This window comes from Lissotriton helveticus, chromosome 7, assembly GCF_964261635.1.
Source record: "Lissotriton helveticus chromosome 7, aLisHel1.1, whole genome shotgun sequence".
NCBI classification, from domain to species: Eukaryota; Metazoa; Chordata; class Amphibia; order Caudata; family Salamandridae; genus Lissotriton; species Lissotriton helveticus.
The window spans coordinates 1,076,992,081-1,077,013,295 of record NC_136068.1 but is presented as its reverse complement, the minus strand read 5'-3'; the positions used below and the strand labels follow the sequence as shown (position 1 = coordinate 1,077,013,295).

Below are 21,215 nucleotides of genomic sequence, written 5' to 3'. Positions count from 1 at the left end.
AAAGTCATGCCCTTAGGGATGGGCTGGCTGCTGCTTTCTGACTTTCCGATGAGGGTGAAGTGCTGACGGACTTTACTTGGAACACGTAAGAATCCTCATAGAACTTTACTTTAATTTCTATCTATTTAGCTCAGTTAGGGAATTAGAATTTAGAAATGCTAAACTTTATATATTCTCTTTAAAATTGATTTACTTGCTTAAATTGTATTTTCTCATATTTCTTTACAATCATGCTTGCTTTATTGCAAATAAAATTCATTTATAGAACTATCAACTTATATACCATAATTTAGTAAATAAAATCTTACTTTTGACAAACAAGCTGGTCTTGGTTATTCAGAAGTGTAGGTTACTATTAGCTAGATCACGTCGCCTATGGTGGTCATTTAAATGGTATAGTTTTATTCTAATGACTATATTCTTTCCGCAGATGTATAAAATGTATATAGTGTGTAGATAATGTGTATATAGATTTTATCTGACCACCTGATTCAGTAGGCCCAAAATATGTCAGGTTTATAAATGGGTCCATATTTAGTATATAATTTTGTTTATAGGTTATGAAGTTGGGTAGCGTTGTTTATGATATATTTTCTATAGGCCGCTGGATCAAATAAAAGCATTCAGTGGAAAACGAAAAATAAATATGATCAACTAGAGGATCTAGCAGCAGAACTTGAAATCGATGTGAGTAAACAAAAGAATTTTGCAAAACATTACAGATTAGACTTTTCAGAAAGTGACATTGAGAGTTTGAACTCAATGGGAAGAATAGTTCACATTAAAGATTTAATTGTCTATATCAAAAAGCTAGGAGAACTGAATAAATGGAGAGTAAAATGGACGAAAAAGAAGGAAGATGAAAGATTGGATAAATTATCAAAACAATTTCCAATGAGAGAAGTTGCAGGTGGAGGATATGTTCATATCCCTTGGTCGAGACAGGACATTCTGTTATTTACAAATGATTTTCCAAAATTGAGGGAAAAACCAGTTGAGTGGTACAGGCAAGTTGATAGATTCATCAAAGTGTCAAAAGTTCTGTGGATTGATTTGGATGGATTTTTTGACATTGTTGTCCCATCTGATCTTTGGACAGAATGCAAAATATCGATTAGTTGGCCAAAAGCAGAACCTGAACGAATTAAAGAAACAGGTGCTCCAAATCCACTTGTAATGGATTTTTATGAACAAGTAATTGTTTGGATGAAAAACAAAATTCCACCCAAAGAAGTAGATTGGGTTAAAATAGAAAGAACAGAACAGGAAACAAAAGAATCAGTTCATTCTTTTTATGAAAGACTACTGTTAATCTTTAAACAATACAGTGGTTATGAAAAATTAGATGAAAAGGACATGAGTCATTTTGTCTATAGATTTGTTTATGGACTAAAACCTGAAATTGGAGAAATGATCAGAACTAGTATTGTCGGATGGCAATCACTATCTGTAGATGATATTCTAAGAAAAGCAAAGTATTGCAGTGATGAAATAGAAGTAAAACAGAAGAAGCTGAAGGAGAAAGCCATGTGGGCTCAGGTAAAAGTGGCTGAGCAACAGATTGCCAGCATGGGTAATAAGAACACTAATTTTGTTCAAACTGGAAATACAAACCAGATACAAGGAAAGTTTAAAGGTAATAATTTCCCAAAGAAATTTAGCCCAAAGATTGAGGAGCTGAAGCAAAGATTACCTTGTTTTAATTGTGGCGAAATTGGACATTGGAGGGACGAGTGTCCTCATCCTCCTAAAAACTTAAAGAATCCCTTATTGAATCCACAGATGCAGAATGGTGTTGACCTGCAGCGACAGCTACAGATGCAACAGGGGTTAAACGAATTTAATATTCAACGACAATTACAGCAACAGCAACAACAACAGGTGAATAATCGTCAAGACCAATTGCCACAACCACCTTTTCCGAATTGTGGGGGAGTTCAAAAATATAATCCAAACGTGGGATTTCAGGGAAGTGAACAGGTAATAAAACCACAAAAACAGCAAAAGCAGCAAAGGGTTCAAATGCAAAATGCTTCACAACAATTCTTATTAACAGAAAGTCAAGACAGCGATTCTGATGATTATTGCTGACGGTGCCCGAGAGAGGAGGAAGAGTGTGTCGTTGGAGCCACTCTCGAGGTTGACCAGTCTGGTCCTTATGTAAACGGGAAAGTTAATGATGTAGACATCACTTTTCTAGTGGACACTGGTGCTACCCGTTCTACTGTTAGATCAGTGGAAATTGAAAACCTACCTCTCTCTGGGGATACCATCCAAGTTGTCGGAGTAAGTAATCAACAAATTAAAACAGACTTAACTGATCCAGTACCAGTTGAAATTGGAAATTACAGAGATAAACACAGATTTGTGGTTTGTAATAGTAGTCCAGTAAATCTATTGGGCAGAGACATCCTATGTAAAATGAATTGTAGAATATATTGTTCTCCTGATGGAGTTGAATTACAAACAATGGAGGAAGATGGTTTATACAGAATGACAATGATGATGATAGAAGCAGAAGAAACAAAATTGTTTCCTGCATTTGAAGAAAAAGATCTACCTGAAGAACTCAAAGGAACAGTGAAATCTGAAATATGGGATTTTACTGGAAATGAGATGGGTCTGATGAAAAACGTAGATCCAGTAAAAATTACATTGAAACAGGGAATAGAATTTCCAAACACTCCACAATATAAGATGAAAACAGAAACAATTGAAGGTATTACACCTATAATTGAAAAATTAATCAAGCAAGGTGTATTAAAGGAAATGAAGAGTAGCTCTTGTAATTCACCGATTATGGGAGTTAAAAAGTCTAACGGAACATTTAGAATCGTACAAGATTTGAGAAAGGTTAATCAAATTGTCGTTCCATGTTGTCCTGTGGTTCCAAATCCAGCAGTAATTCTATTTCAGATTCCACATGATGCTGAATGGTATACAGTCATCGACCTTTGCAATGCATTCTTTACTGTTCCCTTACATCCAGACAGTTATGAAATATTTGCTTTCAGATTCCAAGGTAAGACCCTCGGATGGTCAAGAATCCCACAGGGCTATACAGAAAGTCCTTCAATTTTTAACGAACTGTTAAAAAGATCATTAGAAGACCTAGATTTACCAGGTAGGTCTACACTAGTGCAGTATATTGATGATTTGTTAATAGCTGCAAAGACAAGAGAAAATTGTGTAACAGACACAATAATCCTGTTAAATCGCCTTGCAGAAGAAGGACATAAGGTGTCCCCAGCAAAACTACAGTTTTGCAAACAAGAAGTAAAATATCTTGGTCACAGAATTGCAAAGGGAAAAAGACAAGTAACAATAGAGAGAATAAAAATGATTCAAGCAATGTTACCACCTAGAACACAAAGACAGGTCAGAATGTTCTTGGGAATGGTAGGTTACTGTCGACAATGGATAAGTGGATTTTCAGTAATTGCAAAACCACTACAAAGACTGACAAAGTCAGATGTAAAAGATCCAATTATTCTCAATGATACTGAGATGGAATCTTTTGAGAACCTGAAAAAGAGCTCATGCCAAGCTCCTGCTTTAGGCATGCCAAATTATGAGAAAGATTTTGAACTGTATTGCAGTGAGAGAGAAGGATGTGCATTATCTGTGTTAATTCAGAGACATGGAAATTTAAAGAAACCTATTGCATACTTCTCTGCAGTTCTTGATCCAATTGCAAAAGCATTACCAGGTTGTTTGAAAGCAGTTGCAGCTACAAGTATCAGCCTTGAACAAAGTGAAGGAATCATTATGGGATTTCCTGTAAAGGTTTTTGTGCCTCATTCAGTTGAAATATTACTGACAAGAGGTAAGACTCAACATCTAACAAGTAGCAGATTGACAAAGTATGAGAAAATCATACTAGGAGCAGATAATGTTTCGATTTCAAGATGTTTGAATCTGAATCCTTCTACATTACTGCCTGATTCTGAAATTGTTGATGACATTGAAACAGAACATGAATGTTTAGATGTCATGGAATTCTGCACTAAACCAAGAAAAGACATCAAAGACAGACCTTTGTCTGAATCGGATTTTGTCTACTTTGTAGATGGCTCATGCTTAAGATCCGAAGGAGGTGTCTTGAAAGCTTCATACTCAGTTTGTACAGTCGTAGATGTTGAAGAAGCATCATGTCTTGAAGGAGTTCGTTCAGCACAAGTGGCTGAATTGATTGCTTTAATTCGTGCATGCGAAATATCAAAGGATATAAGAGTTACCATCATTACTGATAGTCAGTATGGGTACGGAGTTGTGCATGATTATGGACAACTCTGGTCACAGAGAGGATACATGACATCAACAGGATCACCAATTAAAAATGCAGTTTTCATTAGAAGATTAATTGAAGCAATACAATTACCAAAAGAAATTGCCATTGTTAAATGTGCAGCGCACACTAGAGGAACTGATTATATTTCCAAGGGAAATGCCTTCGCAGATGAAACAGCAAAATACTGCGCAAGGAAAAATTATTCATACAATCGGGAGAGGAGTAAAGAAACTGATTCAAATTCATTAATGCTAACAACTGTTGTAGAAACATGGCATGAGATTAGAGATTTACAAAACGAAGCAGAAGATGATGAAAAAGACTTATGGTTAAGATCAGATTGTAGACCACGTGAAGAAGATGGAGTGTGGGTTTACAAAGATGGCAGAGTAGTTTTACCAAATTGTTTGATTGCTGACATGGCCAGATTATATCATGGTCCAGCACATCTAGGAAGAGATTCTATGGTCAGACTTTTCAGAGAAACATGGTTCAATACCAAGTTTAGAACTATTGCTGAATCTTTTTGTCAAAGGTGTTTGTCATGCCAACAAATGAATCCAAACAGAAAATCAGTGGTGGGGACAGGAATAATTGGTCGAGAAGGTGGTCCCTTTACCAGGTTACAAATGGATTTCATTGAAATGCCCTTACACAATTGTTTGAAATATGTACTTGTAATTGTATGCTTATTCTCAAGGTGGGTAGAGGCTTTTCCTACACGACATTGTGATTCAATTACAGTAGCAAAACTAATGCTAAGAGAAATCATCCCAAGGTACGGTTTTCCAGTCACTATTGAGAGTGATGGAGGAAGCCATTTTGATAACAAACTGATGAAGTTAATTTGCGAAGCTTTGAGCATTGAGCAGAAAATACACTGTGCATACAGACCAGAGGCATCAGGAGTAGTTGAACAAATAAATGGAACAATCAAAAACAGAATTGGAAAAATGTGTCTTGAGACAGGTATAAAGTGGACCGATGCTCTTCCACTTGTTTTGATGTCATTAAGAAGTACACCAGATAAAAAGACAGGTTTGAGTCCTCATGAAATTTTAATGGGAAGAATTATGAGGCAAGCTTTTGTACCTGTAGGTAAACTATTGAGCATAAATGACAGTGCAATTTTGGATTACTGTAAAAGGTTATCTGATATGGTAACTTCTGTGTCTAATCAGGTGAAGCACAATCAAATGAAAAGGTTTTGACTCATGATCTGAGACCTGGCGATTGGGTCAGAACGAAAGTACATCGGAGAAGGAATTGTCTAGCTCCTAGATGGCAAAAACCTAGGCAGATAATCTTGATCACTACTAATGCTGTAAAGTGCAGAGGATTGAAACGTTGGATACATCCTAGTCATACTATTCCAGTACCAACTCCTGAGAGTTCTGATGTTGAAAGTGATACCACAGAAGATTCTGATTCTGAGGCAGAAGACAAAACAGAAGGTGAAGTAATTCCAGATTCTGAAGATCGACAAGAAAGTCGACATCTGGAAACTGTGTCAGTGAATGGAAATCTGACGAGAAAAGACTTAGAAATAATTGAAATAGATTCTGAAGGTGAAGAGAATCTGTTAAAAGGAAAGATAACTGAGGATTCGGTTGTCTCCATTGAAGACAGAGAAGCTGAACAAAAAGAAGTTTCAGACCAGGAGAGTATCGAAAGGCAGAGAACAAGCTCTGAAGTAAGGAACAAATATCCGAAATCTGGGAAGTTAGAGGTAATTGAGGAAGAGGAGGAGAACGAATTACCGAGTACCAGTGATGGAAGACAAAGTGAAGTTCCTGAAGGAGTGAAATTGCCGAATAGAGAAGTTCCTGAGTCAATTGAAATTTCAGACTACGAAACTGAAGAAAGTGACGTGGAAGGTGAAAGTGAAAACAGAAAGAAAAGGACTTGGAAGTCAGAATCAAATAATTCTGAACCAAAGAAGAAGTACGTGAGAAAAGCAGACTACTGGCCTGGTGGAAGATTGAGAGTCAGATTGATCAAGAAACCAATAGAACAAGTTGAAGAAATCAGTAGTCAAAAGAGTCCTGGAAAAGAAGTTGGAGTTGGAAGGAAAATTGAAGTGATATCAAGAAAAGGGAAGAGAATAATAAGACCAAACCAAAAATACAAGTCTCCTGAGTGGACTTACTTAGTAATTCCACCTGTAATTGACATATATGATAGTAGTGAAGAAGAAAACGAAATCCAAGAAATTAGTGACAATGATTGAAGTACAGAAATATTAAATTGGCAAAAGGCTGAAGAAAATTTGTTAGTTGACACAAGGTCGAAGAAAAACTGTTTAGTTGAAGAAAACTTATGTATGACATAAGGTCGAAGAAATCTTGTTTAGAATTTTAAAAAAGAAAAAGAAAAAGAAATTTTAAAAGGGGGGTGTAAATATAAATTTAGAATTTATATAGAATTTTAAAATTTAATTTTAATTTTTGAGGCTAAAATTAACCAAGAATGCCTTATGTTAAGGAGAGTACTTCAAAGTGTTCTGTTTTTAAAAGATGCTGTAAGATGACTCTGGTGTGTCTGCTCATTTTAGTTCTGCTCTGGTTGGTTCTAGCTGTGATTATTCCTTTAGAGATGAATAGAGAATTACACAAAGTTAATTTAACAAGCAAAGCTCTGGTTAGTCAAACTAAACATAGTGCGTCTACAAAAGTTATTTATCATCAGCCTAACATTCATCAAGATAAATCAATAGGAGATTTTTCAAGTAATACTTTCACAAAGCTATTGAGTGAATATGTTAAGGTAATGGATGCAAAAGACTGCTATGTCTGTGTTAAATTACCTGCTTCTGTTTCTGAGGGAGTAACATATAATATGCTTCCTCTCACTTATGCTGTAACATGTAGTGTATTAACTAGTTTATTTTATCAAACTGGACGTTTAGAGTATTACTATTCAAATTATGATGAAATTTTTGCTAATATTAAGATTGATAACGCTTTAAATAATCATAAGAAAGCAAAACAAATGAGAGAATTTTTCCTTGTTACTAATGAACTCACTTACGAGTATGCTTACAAGAATAATCTAACATGTAAATTAAGTGCTGAAGGAAAGAAATTTTTGAATATGGTTGAAGAGAGAAGAGCAATTTATAAGAGAAATGAATTAGTCAAGCAAACTAAGTCAGCCTTCTGGCAAAAAGAGGATGAGAAATTAAATGGCAAAATGCTTGAAAATATTGCAATTCACATAGACAAACCTGTTAGTGGAAAACTTTGCATTAGAAGAGATAATACACTTTTTGATAATTACTTTGTAGGTGCAAGTAACTGTGAAGATACTTATCAGATTTTGGGAGGTTGGGGATTTAAAGGTGGAAAGGATCCTATCTTTCCTGGGATTTATTTTGTTTGTGGTGACAAAGCCTACTACAACCTTCCAGACCATTGGTATGGAACTTGTTATGTGGGAATTGTTTTTCCTAAAGTGTTTCATGTTGACAGAGATTCAGAAGGATTGTTTAAAATTCATAATTACGTAAATAGAGCTAAAAGAGAAACTTTTACTGAAGTTCTGGGAGATATTTTTCAAGCTGTAATACCTTTTGTTGGTATAACCCTAAATGCAGGGAGAATCAGAAAATTGTCCACTATAGTTGATAGATTATCAACTGACACAGCTGATGGATTTCAATTAGTGAATGTTGAAGTTATTGCAATTAGATCTATGGTAATTCAAGATCGTCTTGCTTTAGACATACTCCTAGCAAAAGAGGGAGGAGTCTGTGGCATTTTACATGTTCAACATTGCTGTACATATATACCTGATGAAAGTAAGAATATTGAAATGTATATTAAGAATATTACACAAATGCATTCAGAGATAATTCCTTTAGAAGAAGAAGATTTTACAGGGAAACTTTCAAAAAGGTTTCAAGCAATTAAAAACTGGTTTCATAATATCGGAAGTTCAATTCTTGGCAAGATTCTGGCACCTTTGATTATAATAGTATTCATTTTTATTTTGACCAAATTAGGTTGTTTGTTACATAAAAGAAAGAAACAGTTGAAAGAAAAGAAAAGAATCTATAAACTCAGAAAAGAAGAAGAAAGGGAGATTGAATTACAGGAGTTACATAGAGAGCGTCATGTTAATTGCAAAGATTATGCGGAAACAGACTTTTAGGTTTACTGATACAAATGAATTTGAATCGATTTCTTAAAAATTTAATTTACCAAAATTTTGAGTGCTGGTGTGGTGATTTGTTAATCACCAGATGAGGGAGTTGATGGAGCGAGATAGAAAACAAAATTTTGTTTAAACTCGCGAAGTCACATTTCCATAACATGAATAATAATATTAATGATTTGTGATATGTCGTGCTAATACAACTTAGATTAAACTTTACACATGGGGGGGACTAACATGTGTGCTCATAAACGTGCATAATTGTTGCATCTTTTTGTTCGTGCAAAATAATAAAATAATTTATTGTTTTCGTTTTTGTCATTACTAACTGCTGCAGACTTAAAAGAAGCATGTGCTTGTTTTGCTTTTCCTTGTCTGTGTGATGTCATTTCTACTATTCTAGGTGCATATGGGTCTCATGGAAAAACGGAGACTGGTAGATATAAACGCTGCTTTATTTGTTTGCAATGGCTAGGTAACATATAGATTAATCGGGTGGGTTAATTAATTAGTAAAACTTGGGGTGGATACAGAATCTACATTATTTCTTACATTAATACTTTTCTTGTGTTTGTTTTATATTAGAAATCATAAGTTGCCTGCTTTTGGGCCTAGTCACTTGAGCCGCAGAAAAGAGCTGACATATAATTCTGCAGAAAGTCACGAGACGCCCATTCTGAAATAAATTATTCGTCAAAAGCTGCGTTCACAAAGCAAAAACTAATGCTGTCATCATTCTGTCGGACATGGCCAAGGTCGAAAGTGAACATTTTGTCAGTCCTTAACTTGGCATCCGCGGAAGTATAATGAAAGTCAATGGACGCTGCGAGAATGACTTAATACATTTGTTGCAAACTCAGGAAGCTTCTGGCTTCACGTGGAAGGGACAATGGTCTCTATGAAACGTGAATTAATGGAACTTTTTGAAAACTGGGTGACGTGTCACTTGTCACTCTCAGCCAATGGGACGTCGAAGATTTCTGAAAACTTTCCTTTGCGTAGTTTAGTTAGCATAGAAAGGTATAAAAAGTCATGCCCTTAGGGATGGGCTGGCTGCTGCTTTCTGACTTTCCGATGAGGGTGAAGTGCTGACGGACTTTACTTGGAACACGTAAGAATCCTCATAGAACTTTACTTTAATTTCTATCTATTTAGCTCAGTTAGGGAATTAGAATTTAGAAATGCTAAACTTTATATATTCTCTTTAAAATTGATTTACTTGCTTAAATTGTATTTTCTCATATTTCTTTACAATCATGCTTGCTTTATTGCAAATAAAATTCATTTATAGAACTATCAACTTATATACCATAATTTAGTAAATAAAATCTTACTTTTGACAAACAAGCTGGTCTTGGTTATTCAGAAGTGTAGGTTACTATTAGCTAGATCACGTCGCCTATGGTGGTCATTTAAATGGTATAGTTTTATTCTAATGACTATATTCTTTCCGCAGATGTATAAAATGTATATAGTGTGTAGATAATGTGTATATAGATTTTATCTGACCACCTGATTCAGTAGGCCCAAAATATGTCAGGTTTATAAATGGGTCCATATTTAGTATATAATTTTGTTTATAGGTTATGAAGTTGGGTAGCGTTGTTTATGATATATTTTCTATAGGCCGCTGGATCAGGACCAGGCTGGGTTTGTCCCCTTGAGACAATAAGGTGACAACACCAAGAGTGTGCCACCTCATTGATAAGGTCTAGCGTTCCCGTGAGGAGGCCCTTCTACAAGCTATAAACGCCGAGAAGGTGTTTGATAGAGTGCACTGGCCCTATCTTTTTAAGACCCTTAGAGGCTGTGGGATGGGCGAGTGTTTTAGGAGCTGGATACACAGTATCTACAAGCACATACAGTGCCTCTGTCCGGGTTAATGGTGTGAGCTCGGATGGGTTATGTGTGGAGCGAGGTATGAAACAGGGTTGTCTGTTTTCACCGCTCCTCTTCGATCTACACATGGAACCACTCGCTCAGTGATTGAGAGATGACCCTAATGCGGTAGGAATAAAGTTTGGAGCGGACGATCACTTGATCAGCCTTTACGCCGACAACATCATATTCTAGATTGACTGGCCCCTTTCCTCCCTTCCTCCTATCTTCGCAGAGTTGGACAAGTTTGGGTCTATATCAGGTTTCAAGATGAACCTTCTAAAGTCGCCAATCTTATATCTTACCATTCAGCCTGATACGGAGAGACTTTTGCGCTCACGTTACGCGTTACACTGGTTGAAGGCTGAGCTCCATACCTGGGGATAGTGTTGGCCCGGAACCTCCTGAAAACAGCGCGCGCCAATTACACAAAACTTAAGACAGCTTTTTGTGTGGACTTGGAACGGTGGTGGCACTTGCCCTTGTCCTGGCACAACAGGATGCTGCTGTCAAGATGAACGTGCTACCCAGGGCCCTTTTCATTTTTCAGACGCTCCCTCTCTCCCCGCCTCCAGGGGAATTGAACCAACTTCAACGTGACAGATAGTTTTATATGGGGAGGGATGAAGCCCAGACTGCAGAAACAACTACCCCAACGCACTAAGCAGGAGGGGGGACTGGGATTCCCAAATATTCTACAATACTTCCAGGCCGCTCAACTAAGATATAGGACAGAATGGAATCACCCTATGACAGAGAAGCACTGGGTCTTTATGGACCAGAAAGTTGCTGGCTTGCACATTTGGAGGGAGGCCTGGTTTTCCTGGCTCCACAGATCCTGGAGACTCTATTCCTCCCCAGTCACTAACTCTACTCTAAAAATCTGGGAAAAATGTAATATCAGTTGATTTTATATTTTAATGATGGCTTTCCTAATGATATTTTTCCATATTTCTAGCCATCATATGCCGGACTCATGGAGTATATTAATTGCATTGCCATGACCCATATGTCTGTGCATAGATATATTTTTTTAAGTACTACAAACGATGGAAAGGTGATCATTTGCCACTTCGTGTTAATGTAGCTCAGTAGTCTCGCATTAGAGCGTTTTGAAAATCTGTGCTGACCATTGTTTTGGGGTGCTGGCTATCATTGGTGGGCCTGATGTGAAGAGACAGTTTTTGATCAAAACAAATTTCCTGTTCGTGGCTTGCATTGGGACTTTAATTAAAGCAAGTTCTTGGAAGGAACTCTAAAAATGGGTATGGAAACAAACTATTTAATGTAAGCATACAGATGTGAAGTTCCTTTTACTGAATGAATTAAATAGAAACTATATATATATATATATATATATATATATATATATATATATATATATATATATATATATATATATATATATATATATATATATATATATATATATATATTGGCAGATACTTGTGGTTTGTGTTTAATGTTCCTATTCCTTTGATGTCGAGTATTATTTTTTTTACCATAGGGTTCTAAAAGAAGTAGGAATGTTTACTTGAATCTTTAATGGACATTGCTATTTCCCTGCACATCCAAGGTATACTTTGGCCTAAGCAACTGCTAATTATCAAAATATTTGAGGAAACCAATTTAAAGTAAACGATTTGCTGGTGGGAAAAAGCAAAGCAGAACAATCTCTGATTATCCCCTACATTTTCTTCTAAAATTAGAACGTTTACAGAAAGGGTGTTTTTCTCATTCTAAACACAAATCTCTACTTCAGTGCTTTAATCAGTTGTGTTAATCAGTTGTGTTTTCAAAACATAAAGGTGACCAATTACTAATGGTCTTAACATCCTGTCTACCCCTACTTACAGTGAGGTAAGATGCATACAAACTGAAAACAATGTGTCTTAGTCTTTTAACAATGCAATCTGTTTTTAAAGTACATTTGGTATACGTTAACATTTTCGAATTTAGAACGAGAGGGAGAAACACAGAAATGTAATTTGCAATAACCATAGAAATGGTCCTGTGTACTTTTTGTTTTGCCTTTTTTAAGACGTCATTCTTTTCTAACGCATATACTATAGCTATATACACAGTAGCAATGTATACTACTACTGTCTTCCCCTATCCCCAACCCTTCAAAGAAAGGCTTTTAAGCAGGCAAACACACAAGATTCTTTGGGGCCAACAATTTCAGTGGTAGGTGAGAGTATTTTAGAAAGTTCCTCTAACTTTCCTTTGAAGTTATGGAAGGAATCTCTTGATGGCCTGTTTTATATATTTATATATATATATATTACACCAAAGGTGTCCATTCAGTATAATTGTGAAAGTCTAACTAAATCATATAAATGGGTGTGCCAGTCTGACTTTGATTGTCCACTGTTGAGATGTCTGTCTGGAACAGTATTGAGATCTAGTTATCTTGATATTTCACTGTGCACTTCAATATGCTTTCCTGTAACCTTTGGTAAAGCATTGCTTATAATTAGTCATTTCTAAAACTGAATATAAATTTAAAGTTTTTGGGATTAACTGTATTTATGGTTCAAATTAGTTTTTATTGTTGCAAAACATGACCTTACTATAGCTAACCAGTGAAGCCGTCGTAACACTTATGAAAGTACTACAAGAATACAACAAATTAACTACAACAATCCCCCCTCCCACCCCCCTAGGATGCTCACATCAAAGTAAACAACATTAGAGATAAGAGCGATAGAAGAGTGATGGACTACTTGGATGGTGTCTCCTCTTCTGTCAACCGGAGCAGTCTCCAATATCGTGGACAAGTCAGTTTCACGAATTTCTAGGTGAAAAGCACAATATGATTGCCACAGCTCTCTGTAAGATTCCCTCTGCATGGTTATTGTCCGTATAAGTTTCTCCATCCAAAGCACATGCAAAATGAACTGGAGACGGACAATCCATCTGAGTACCATGTTTCTAATAAAATATGCCCAAATAAAAACTTGAGACATAGAAATCATGTTTTAATGTTTCTGTTCTCCCCTCTCTCCTTGCCTGCTGGTTGGTCATTGCTTGCAAGAGCCGGGACAAGCTTCTGAAAGAGATGCTGTCACTTACATTTAACAGTAATCCCCTTGTTCTCATCCCTTCTTAGGTCCCTTCAGAGGTTTTCCAAATTGAGTAGTCTTAAAAAGAAATGAACTAGCACTTCAGTTTCTCCGTGGCAACCCTTTACAAGGTCTCTCTATTGCCCGAGAACATGTTGCCAGAGTACAAGGTCTTCAGATGTATTTGAGAGGTACCTCTGTGAATCCCTCACTGTAATTAACTGTCTATCTCTTTCCACAACTCCTGGCCTTCCAGCTGTCCCTCACTTCACTTGCTGCCACTTTGTTCGAGCCCCACCCACTCTTTAAGGTGTATCTGCACACCGTACCTCCTTTACTGTAAACTATCCACCTGCATCACCATCCCCCTGTCACCTCTTAATGGATTGCTTCCCTTCATACATGCATGGTTGAGGAACTGCTCTCCATGCAGTGACCGAATGAGATCTTTAACTTCCTAGCAGGACTGCACCTATGTTTAAGAGGTAATTGGGGTCCTGTGTGGTCTCTCTGTTTGAGTTTAAGGGTCTCTTTCCCTATTCCAGGAACATCCATCCAAGGTTTTACCTGAACCCTTCTGTAGTGGGATCAATGACTTGTGCCGTCTTATATTACTTGTTTACCTGTTTGTAAATTGATATGTTTCTGTATATTATTGTTATCCTAGTATGTTATTGATTACTATACTGCTCCCATTATCTTGTTCATTCCTGTTGCCCCTACCCCTGTCTCTGTGAAGCGCTCTGATATCTGTAAGGATCTTGTTCGCGCTATATAAAACTTTGAATAAATAAATAAATAACAGGAACAAAGAATTGATATTACAGATGGACCAGTGCCAAATTGTGAAGTTGGATCAGAACTTCAAAATAATGAAGCAACTACACAAATGTGGTTCCTTGCAGTATTGTTTAAAAAAAGACTAATCAAACAATCACTGAAAATACAATTCAATCATTTGCACGGTTTTGCAACAGCAATCAAAATAGTGAAACAATGACAATAGTTATATAACAAACAATTTATCACGCTTAATTCATTAGAAAACCAGTGGTTGGTGCTCAGGTAACTACACAGTAAGGAGTATCATGAAATACAGAAAAGTGAGCATGATACAAAAGGAGCAATGGAACATACACAAACTGTCAATTTACACAAGGCAAATCACGAATACCCAAATAAAACTGCAACATTCAATCAAGAGAAAGTGCTCCTTGCGACAACAGCATTTTGACCCCTAGTGGTTTGAAAGGTCATCATCAGGACAAGGGTATATTGAGCATAAGCAGGTGTTTGTAACTATAGGGAGGGAGGCGATTTGTTTAATCAGATAGAAATTTACTTAAAAAATGCAAATTGTCAAAAAGGTCCAAACGGTTTGAAAAAATTAAAAACCCAATTAATGAACGCATTGAGAAATCATCCACAGACTAATTTAAGAAGCCAGTCTCAGTAAGCATTAATTTATTGGAATGTCATTTTATAAACCTCGCTGTAGAAAGGAATATGTCCATTACATCTGTTACGAGAAAGCATGTTTTGAGGTGTGGCTGGGGTCTGTTACGCCAGATATGGTCTCTGCCATTATGGACTCTGCAGAACATCCCCTTCAGCAACAACGGAGACTCTGTGAGGTGTCCAAAACGAATAGATTTGCCACAAATTTGATCCCCCCAAAAACGTACAGGTCAAGCCATCAAACAAACTAGACACAATGTCAAAATACAAGAACAGAACAGAATGGCCCTGGACTATGTCCTGCCAACCAGAGGTGGGGTTTGAACTATAGTAGATTCAGAAGGATGCACTCACAAACCTAACCGCAATGTATAACATGCCTCTGCGATAAACTCTACATGGGACAGACAGCACAAAAGATAAGGATTTATATATGTCAACATCGTAGTAGAATCCACTGCAGAGTCACTACTGCACCCCCTGGTGGAACACTGCATCGATCAAGGACATTCTGAGAATGGTCTGAGGTGAAACGTCATCAGACTCCTCAACACTGGGCGAGAGGGGGCAACATGGAGAATCGACTCAAAGAGGAATTCAGATGGATATTGAAATTTGACACAATCAACCAGCAAGAGGATAGGACACTTTGGATATAGATTTTGGCATGGACTATGAATTTAGAATGAAAACAAGGACACTGATGGTTTCTGTGTTGGGACAGCCAAATTTCGCAGAATGTACACTAAAAGTGAATGTAAATATTTGTTGTCACTAGCAATGTCTTTCTAATGTGGTATGAACTGGTCCCATTTTTTATTGCATTACCTCTCCTTGCCTCACACCACATTCCCACATGAACATCGCAGGATTCCGCCCATTATTTGGTCCTACTTTCATTTCCACACCTCTGGCATAGATGTGGAACCAACATGCAGTGGCTTTCCGTTCCATTCGCTGTTCACTTCACCGTCAGGACACTGCTTCTAATGGCTGCGCCTGGTTATCTTGTATTTGCTCCCTATTTGAGGCCGCTTTTGCATGGAGAGGCTCACGCTACACACCATGCAGTGGAGCATCATCTCAGACTGCTTGGGAACACCTCAATTTTGGCTCTCGGCATCTTCCACCGGGAGATTTGGCCCATTATCCTAAGGTAATTAGGGCTCTTTTGGATTTTCCTATTTTAGTCTCGTAATTCCTTTCTCCTAGCATTCTTATTCGTTACCCCTTCTTAATCACAAGTAGCACACGCTAGGAACTACTAGTTTTGCATTTCCCCTTGAAGTAAGCAGTATTTATTATTGATTCTGGTAATCTACTATGGATTTTTTCTCATGAGGTTCACATCTCCCCCTTTTCGAAGTTTTTTCAGTCTTTTCAAAGATCCATTTTTACTCTGAATACCTTTCTATATATGCTTTTCGTACCTTACACAGCATTTCCATTTCTTGTTTCCTTACTATCTCTATCTTGTTTATTTCAGCATAATTCTCAGGCTTTGTTACATCTAGAGTCATATTGATGAAACAGTTATCTCCTGGATTAAAATGTCAAATGAAACTACTCATGGAAACAACGCTTTGAAAGTCGGGATGTTGCCTAGTGCTAAACAAGGCATCACTACCTCTAAATAAATATTTTGTGGACTGAAAAGGTGACATACAACCTTTTTAACAAAAACCACATAAAACTTCTGAGGTAATGGCCAGCAAGTAATTAGGTTATTTCAATGTGGGGGTGTTCCCTGAAAGTCAAAGTCCAAATGAGTTCTATCAAAGATTATTTAGCAGCGTGCAAGACTTTGCAAATTAGCGTTGACGTAGTTTCCTAAAATATTTGCAATAACAATGAAAGAAAAATACTCACTTTGAGCAGTGCATCTCACAGACGTCATCTTCCCAGTTGTGATAACCATGGATCCCACCTGCTCTGATCACCACTTTATGTTTTTCGAGATCAACTTTAAAATCGTTAGATATGATTGCATGGAAGTACACGGTGACAGGATCTTCAATATTCAGCAACCTATTGTAAATGCAAGACAATAATCATATGCATCTTTCGAACAAAGGTATATACAAAAAGTGAGAGTGCTTAGACCTATTTTTGTTTTAGAATAATTAGTGATGTGGGGCCTTATGGACAATACTCTTCCCTATCCTGGAATAAGGCTTCCAAGTCAGACTCACCAGGCTCAGCAAAAGCTCACTGCTGAGTTTGGGTGCCGAGCCACAAGAAGGAAGATGCCCATGGTTTAAAGGAGAAGACAGCCATTTCAACACTTAACAAAAGCACACAATGTGGGCTTGGCTACACAACCACTGCTGTCTTAGTGTGCAACTGAACATAGTATGACTCTCAGTACAGCCACTCAGACCATTGACTGCAGAAAAGGCCAATTCTTGAAGGGGATAGCACTATGAGGAGAAAGATGAAATGTGTAATTGTGTAAGCAAATATTCCTACATGAAATAAAGCACAACGCACAAATATATAACAAAGACATGCACTATCAAGGCTGCAATGACTACCTTTCGTAAGATCCAACTTGATTTTTGTTCTTTTCTCCCTTTTCCTTCTGATTTTCAGTGTTGTCAGGTTTCTGTAGTGGAATATAAGGGAAAATATTTTAAACTAACTGGTTACAGGACAGAACACCAACGTCACCAGAAGGATCACAAGCCAAAGCTCCCAGGGTAGCTAGTAGCAACAAGTACGCGCAAGCAACTACTCCCAATAGTTGAGCTCCCACTGAATACAAAGCTGAATGCTATATCTTTTCCACTGACAGTGTGTCACCCACATAAGCTATGGATCACATATTTGATCATTCTCTTACTGCACCCATGACTAGATTGCTGTATAACTGTGAAATTCTTCATATAGTCTTTGGCGGCATAACCATCCAGTATAAAGCTCCTTTTTTCCCAGTATTGTGTCTAACAGACAAGTTACTCAGCTTCTGTAACGCCACATCTGGTGTAGCCTCTATCTAGCTGCAGATTCCTTACCTTAGAATTATCCCCAGGCATCAGACTGGATCCGGAAACGTTTCATGAGCAGTGCCCCTGCATGCTGGTAGGTGGTGTCGAACTGCTCCGCATGGTGTCAGCGTCTGCGACGAAAGTGATGTGCATGGTGCCTATATAGGTGTTACCCCAGCGCAGACATCAGTTACTTTTTGTGACTTCATGCCAGGAGCACGGAGAACACCGAGCACTGGTGTGGAAAACTAAGACCCTGAAAGGGGAAAGCCCTGTCCCTACAAATGTGTTTGCAGAGAGGGAAGTTTGGGTGAGTCGGTAAGGAATCTGCAGCTAGATAGAGTCTCTACCAGATAAGGCATAATCAAAGGTAAGTAACTTGTACATCTGATAGAGACTTTTAGACGCAGATTCCTTACCTTAGAATAGATACCCAAGCAAAACCTCCCCGGAGGTGGGTCTGAAAAACTATTTCATACCTAAAAGTCCTGCAGTACCGAAACGGCAAAGTGCCCATCCCAACAGACTGGATTGTCCAGAAAGACCAGAAAGTACTGTTTTGTGAGCATGTACAAGGAAACCCACCTTGCTGCCTGGCAGATGTCTAGGAACAGGACTTCATGTTCTAACAAAGTGGTCGCAGCCTTGCCTCTGGTGGAATGAGCACACAAACCCTAAGGTGGTTGCTTCTTGGAAAAAGATTAGCAGATTATAATGCAGAGCACTATCCATCAGGAGATGATCCACTTCTGCACAGCCTTTTCCTTCTTCACACCAACATATCGATCAAAGAGTTGGTTGTCCACTGAGCACTCGTTAATGCCGTCAAGGTAGAATGACAAAGCTCCTTTTGGGCCCAGATGGTGAAGTCGCTCATCTTTCTTAGAGGGATGTGGCGGAGCGCAAAAAATAGGCAGAGTGATGGACTGGCCTCCATGAAAGCGGTTGAAGGAAGGACGACTAACTGAACGCCCTGACCAGATACCTCAAAAACCTCTTGTACATAATTTAGAACTGGCTAACACACGGATTTCACCTGCAACTGGGACCTTGGAGAGCGGGGAAGTAAAATCTTCCCCCAAATTGATTGATCAACTCCAAGACCTCCGCCAAGGCCAAGGCTCTTTACCCTTAGCGGCATTGACACCATCACTGACTTTAGGCCCTCAAACAGTGAGTGGGCCAATTCATATAACTGGTAACGAGGCAGGTTCTACTGTTAAACCAGCTGTTGCTGTTCCACCCAATCCTGAAATGTTTCCCGCTCCTCTACAAGCTTGTAGTAAGAGAGCGCAAACGTCAGCGCAAACAAAGAAATAAACTAAGATCAAAACCACCAGTTGATCTACCCAAACTATTCCCACTGTTTCTAACTGCTACTAATAAAAAAGCTCCAAGTGTTACACAATCACCACCAATATCTACAAGTTCTTGTCAAAGTATCCCCTTGGCTGACTTAGCTGTAAACACTAGTCAACATACTTCTTCTGCGTGTCGCCACGATCAAACTGCTTTACCCATGGAAATAGTGGCGTTAGAGCCGCAGGTTGGTACTGTAAGAACAAGTGGAAAACTCACTGCACCGAATACAAGCAAGGCGACAGAAATGATAACGCAAACGCAATTAGTTGTTTCCCTAACTCTTCCTCAATTTGAAAATTTAAACATTGAACTCAATCCTCAAAAAATAACTTTTAACAACATTTCACCCTCACTCAAAGACGCTCGAATACCCACCCAAGGTTCACGAGATTTTCCCCATCTCCATCTGGGATCAGATTTAGGCTCCTTAACTGGAAAATGCATTTTGTCTAATTTAAGTCCCAGCACTCACAGTGCCAAAAGCGATCTACAGTATTTCAAAATACTTCTTGCTCCTGAATACAAATCAAAAGGACAGCATGATATTCAACAGATCAAACATAATCAAATTAGTGAACGGTATTCCGGGCTTTGAGACTCTGACATCCGATGAAATTGAGTCCATCGAATTTCTCCCACCAAGAGACTTTCAACCTTCTGAAGTAACCCTGGTGACCTTTAGATCCGCTACTTGGGCACAAGCATTCCTAGCCCAAAAGGACATTTTTCAGCAATGGGGAATTAAAATCCACTCTTACTCTACCCCAGGCTATCCCATAGCACTACTAAAACAGCCAGCCATCCCGATAAGAGCACAATGCTCAGGGATGGGTGTTAAAAATAGGCCTTATTCAATTCTAGAAAACGCCTTAGGCATTACACAACTGACTGAAAACTCTTGGGCCAAAACTTCTAACCCTGAAAAAGCTCAAGACTGGGGTTGGCTTCCGGCTGCCCTGGTCTGCAAAAAAAAAATCAGACTGACCATTTGGAAAATACTCCGCAGTCCCAAATTGCAATGATCTGGTGCCAACAAGATCTCAATTATCACCTCCCAAAAACATTTTAAACTCGGTCTTGCAGTCATCCTTTACACTGTGCTCATGGAACATCAGTGGTCTCCATCAGAAAATAACCAACTTGGAGACGTCCAACTTTATATTTGGGAACGAAATAATAGCCTTTCAGGAAACTTGGGCTACCCAAAATTGCCCAGTTATAGGTTTTATTGAATACTGGAAACCAGCAATTAGAGACCGTATCTACGGCCACCCCAAAGGTGGTCTGGCGATTTATGGCTCCAACAATCTAAAAGGCCCGACTGAGCTGCTAAACATTGAAGAGGACTGCCTACTTGGAGTTAAGATCAGTTCGTGGAGCAAACAGCGATCGCTTTTACTTCTTAATGTTTACATTAATCCGAGCACGCGTTCGAAAAAGGAGCATTTAACACGCTTAATTAAGATCGTATGTGACCTGGCTGTGGATTTTCCTCACTCAGACTGTATGATCACCGGAGACTTCAACACCAACCTCTTTCAGGGAAACTCTGCTGACCTTGAAGGGCTTTTTCTATCTACATCAACAGAAGTAGAGGCGCAGTCCAAACCACCAAATCAAGCATACTGTGCGCGTTAGACCTGTCAGCATTAGGGTGGTCTCCCCTACATTTTTGCCCTTTTTGCCTCCCATTTTTACCTTACATTTTGTTGGACTTAGGACTCTGGGCGCCTCACCACTGCTAAACAGTGCTGAGGTGCAGGTGCTCTTCCCTAAAACCTTGTGAGGCTGGCATATCTGCCACAAGCCACTGCTACCGCAGTAAGGTTTAATCCTCCATAGGCTAACATTGGGAACCTCCCCTTATGGAATAACTTCTGACAGGGACCTAATAAGTCTATCATGTTTGGTCTTGTCGGACTCGGGAGGGGAACCCTTACCAATGATATATAGGGTTTGGGCATTACTGCGCTAGGGATCCCACTTTTATAAAGGGGACCTTTTCCTGCCTACACTTAG

At 38.4% G+C, this 21,215-nt stretch overlaps 1 protein-coding gene across 2 annotated transcripts in view; it reads right to left on the bottom strand.

The window, feature by feature from the left end:
- RNF213 (ring finger protein 213) overlaps positions 1-21,215 on the bottom strand; it is a 2,973,532-nt gene that overhangs the window by 2,663,519 nt on the left and 288,798 nt on the right. For both annotated transcript variants that reach the window (XM_078654076.1, XM_078654077.1), the window contains exons 4-5: positions 17,382-17,452; positions 16,717-16,875 (exon numbers count right to left, since the gene is read on the bottom strand). In XM_078654076.1, the coding sequence (XP_078510202.1) occupies positions 16,717-16,875; positions 17,382-17,452 (230 nt within the window). The remainder of the gene's footprint in view (positions 1-16,716; positions 16,876-17,381; positions 17,453-21,215) is intronic.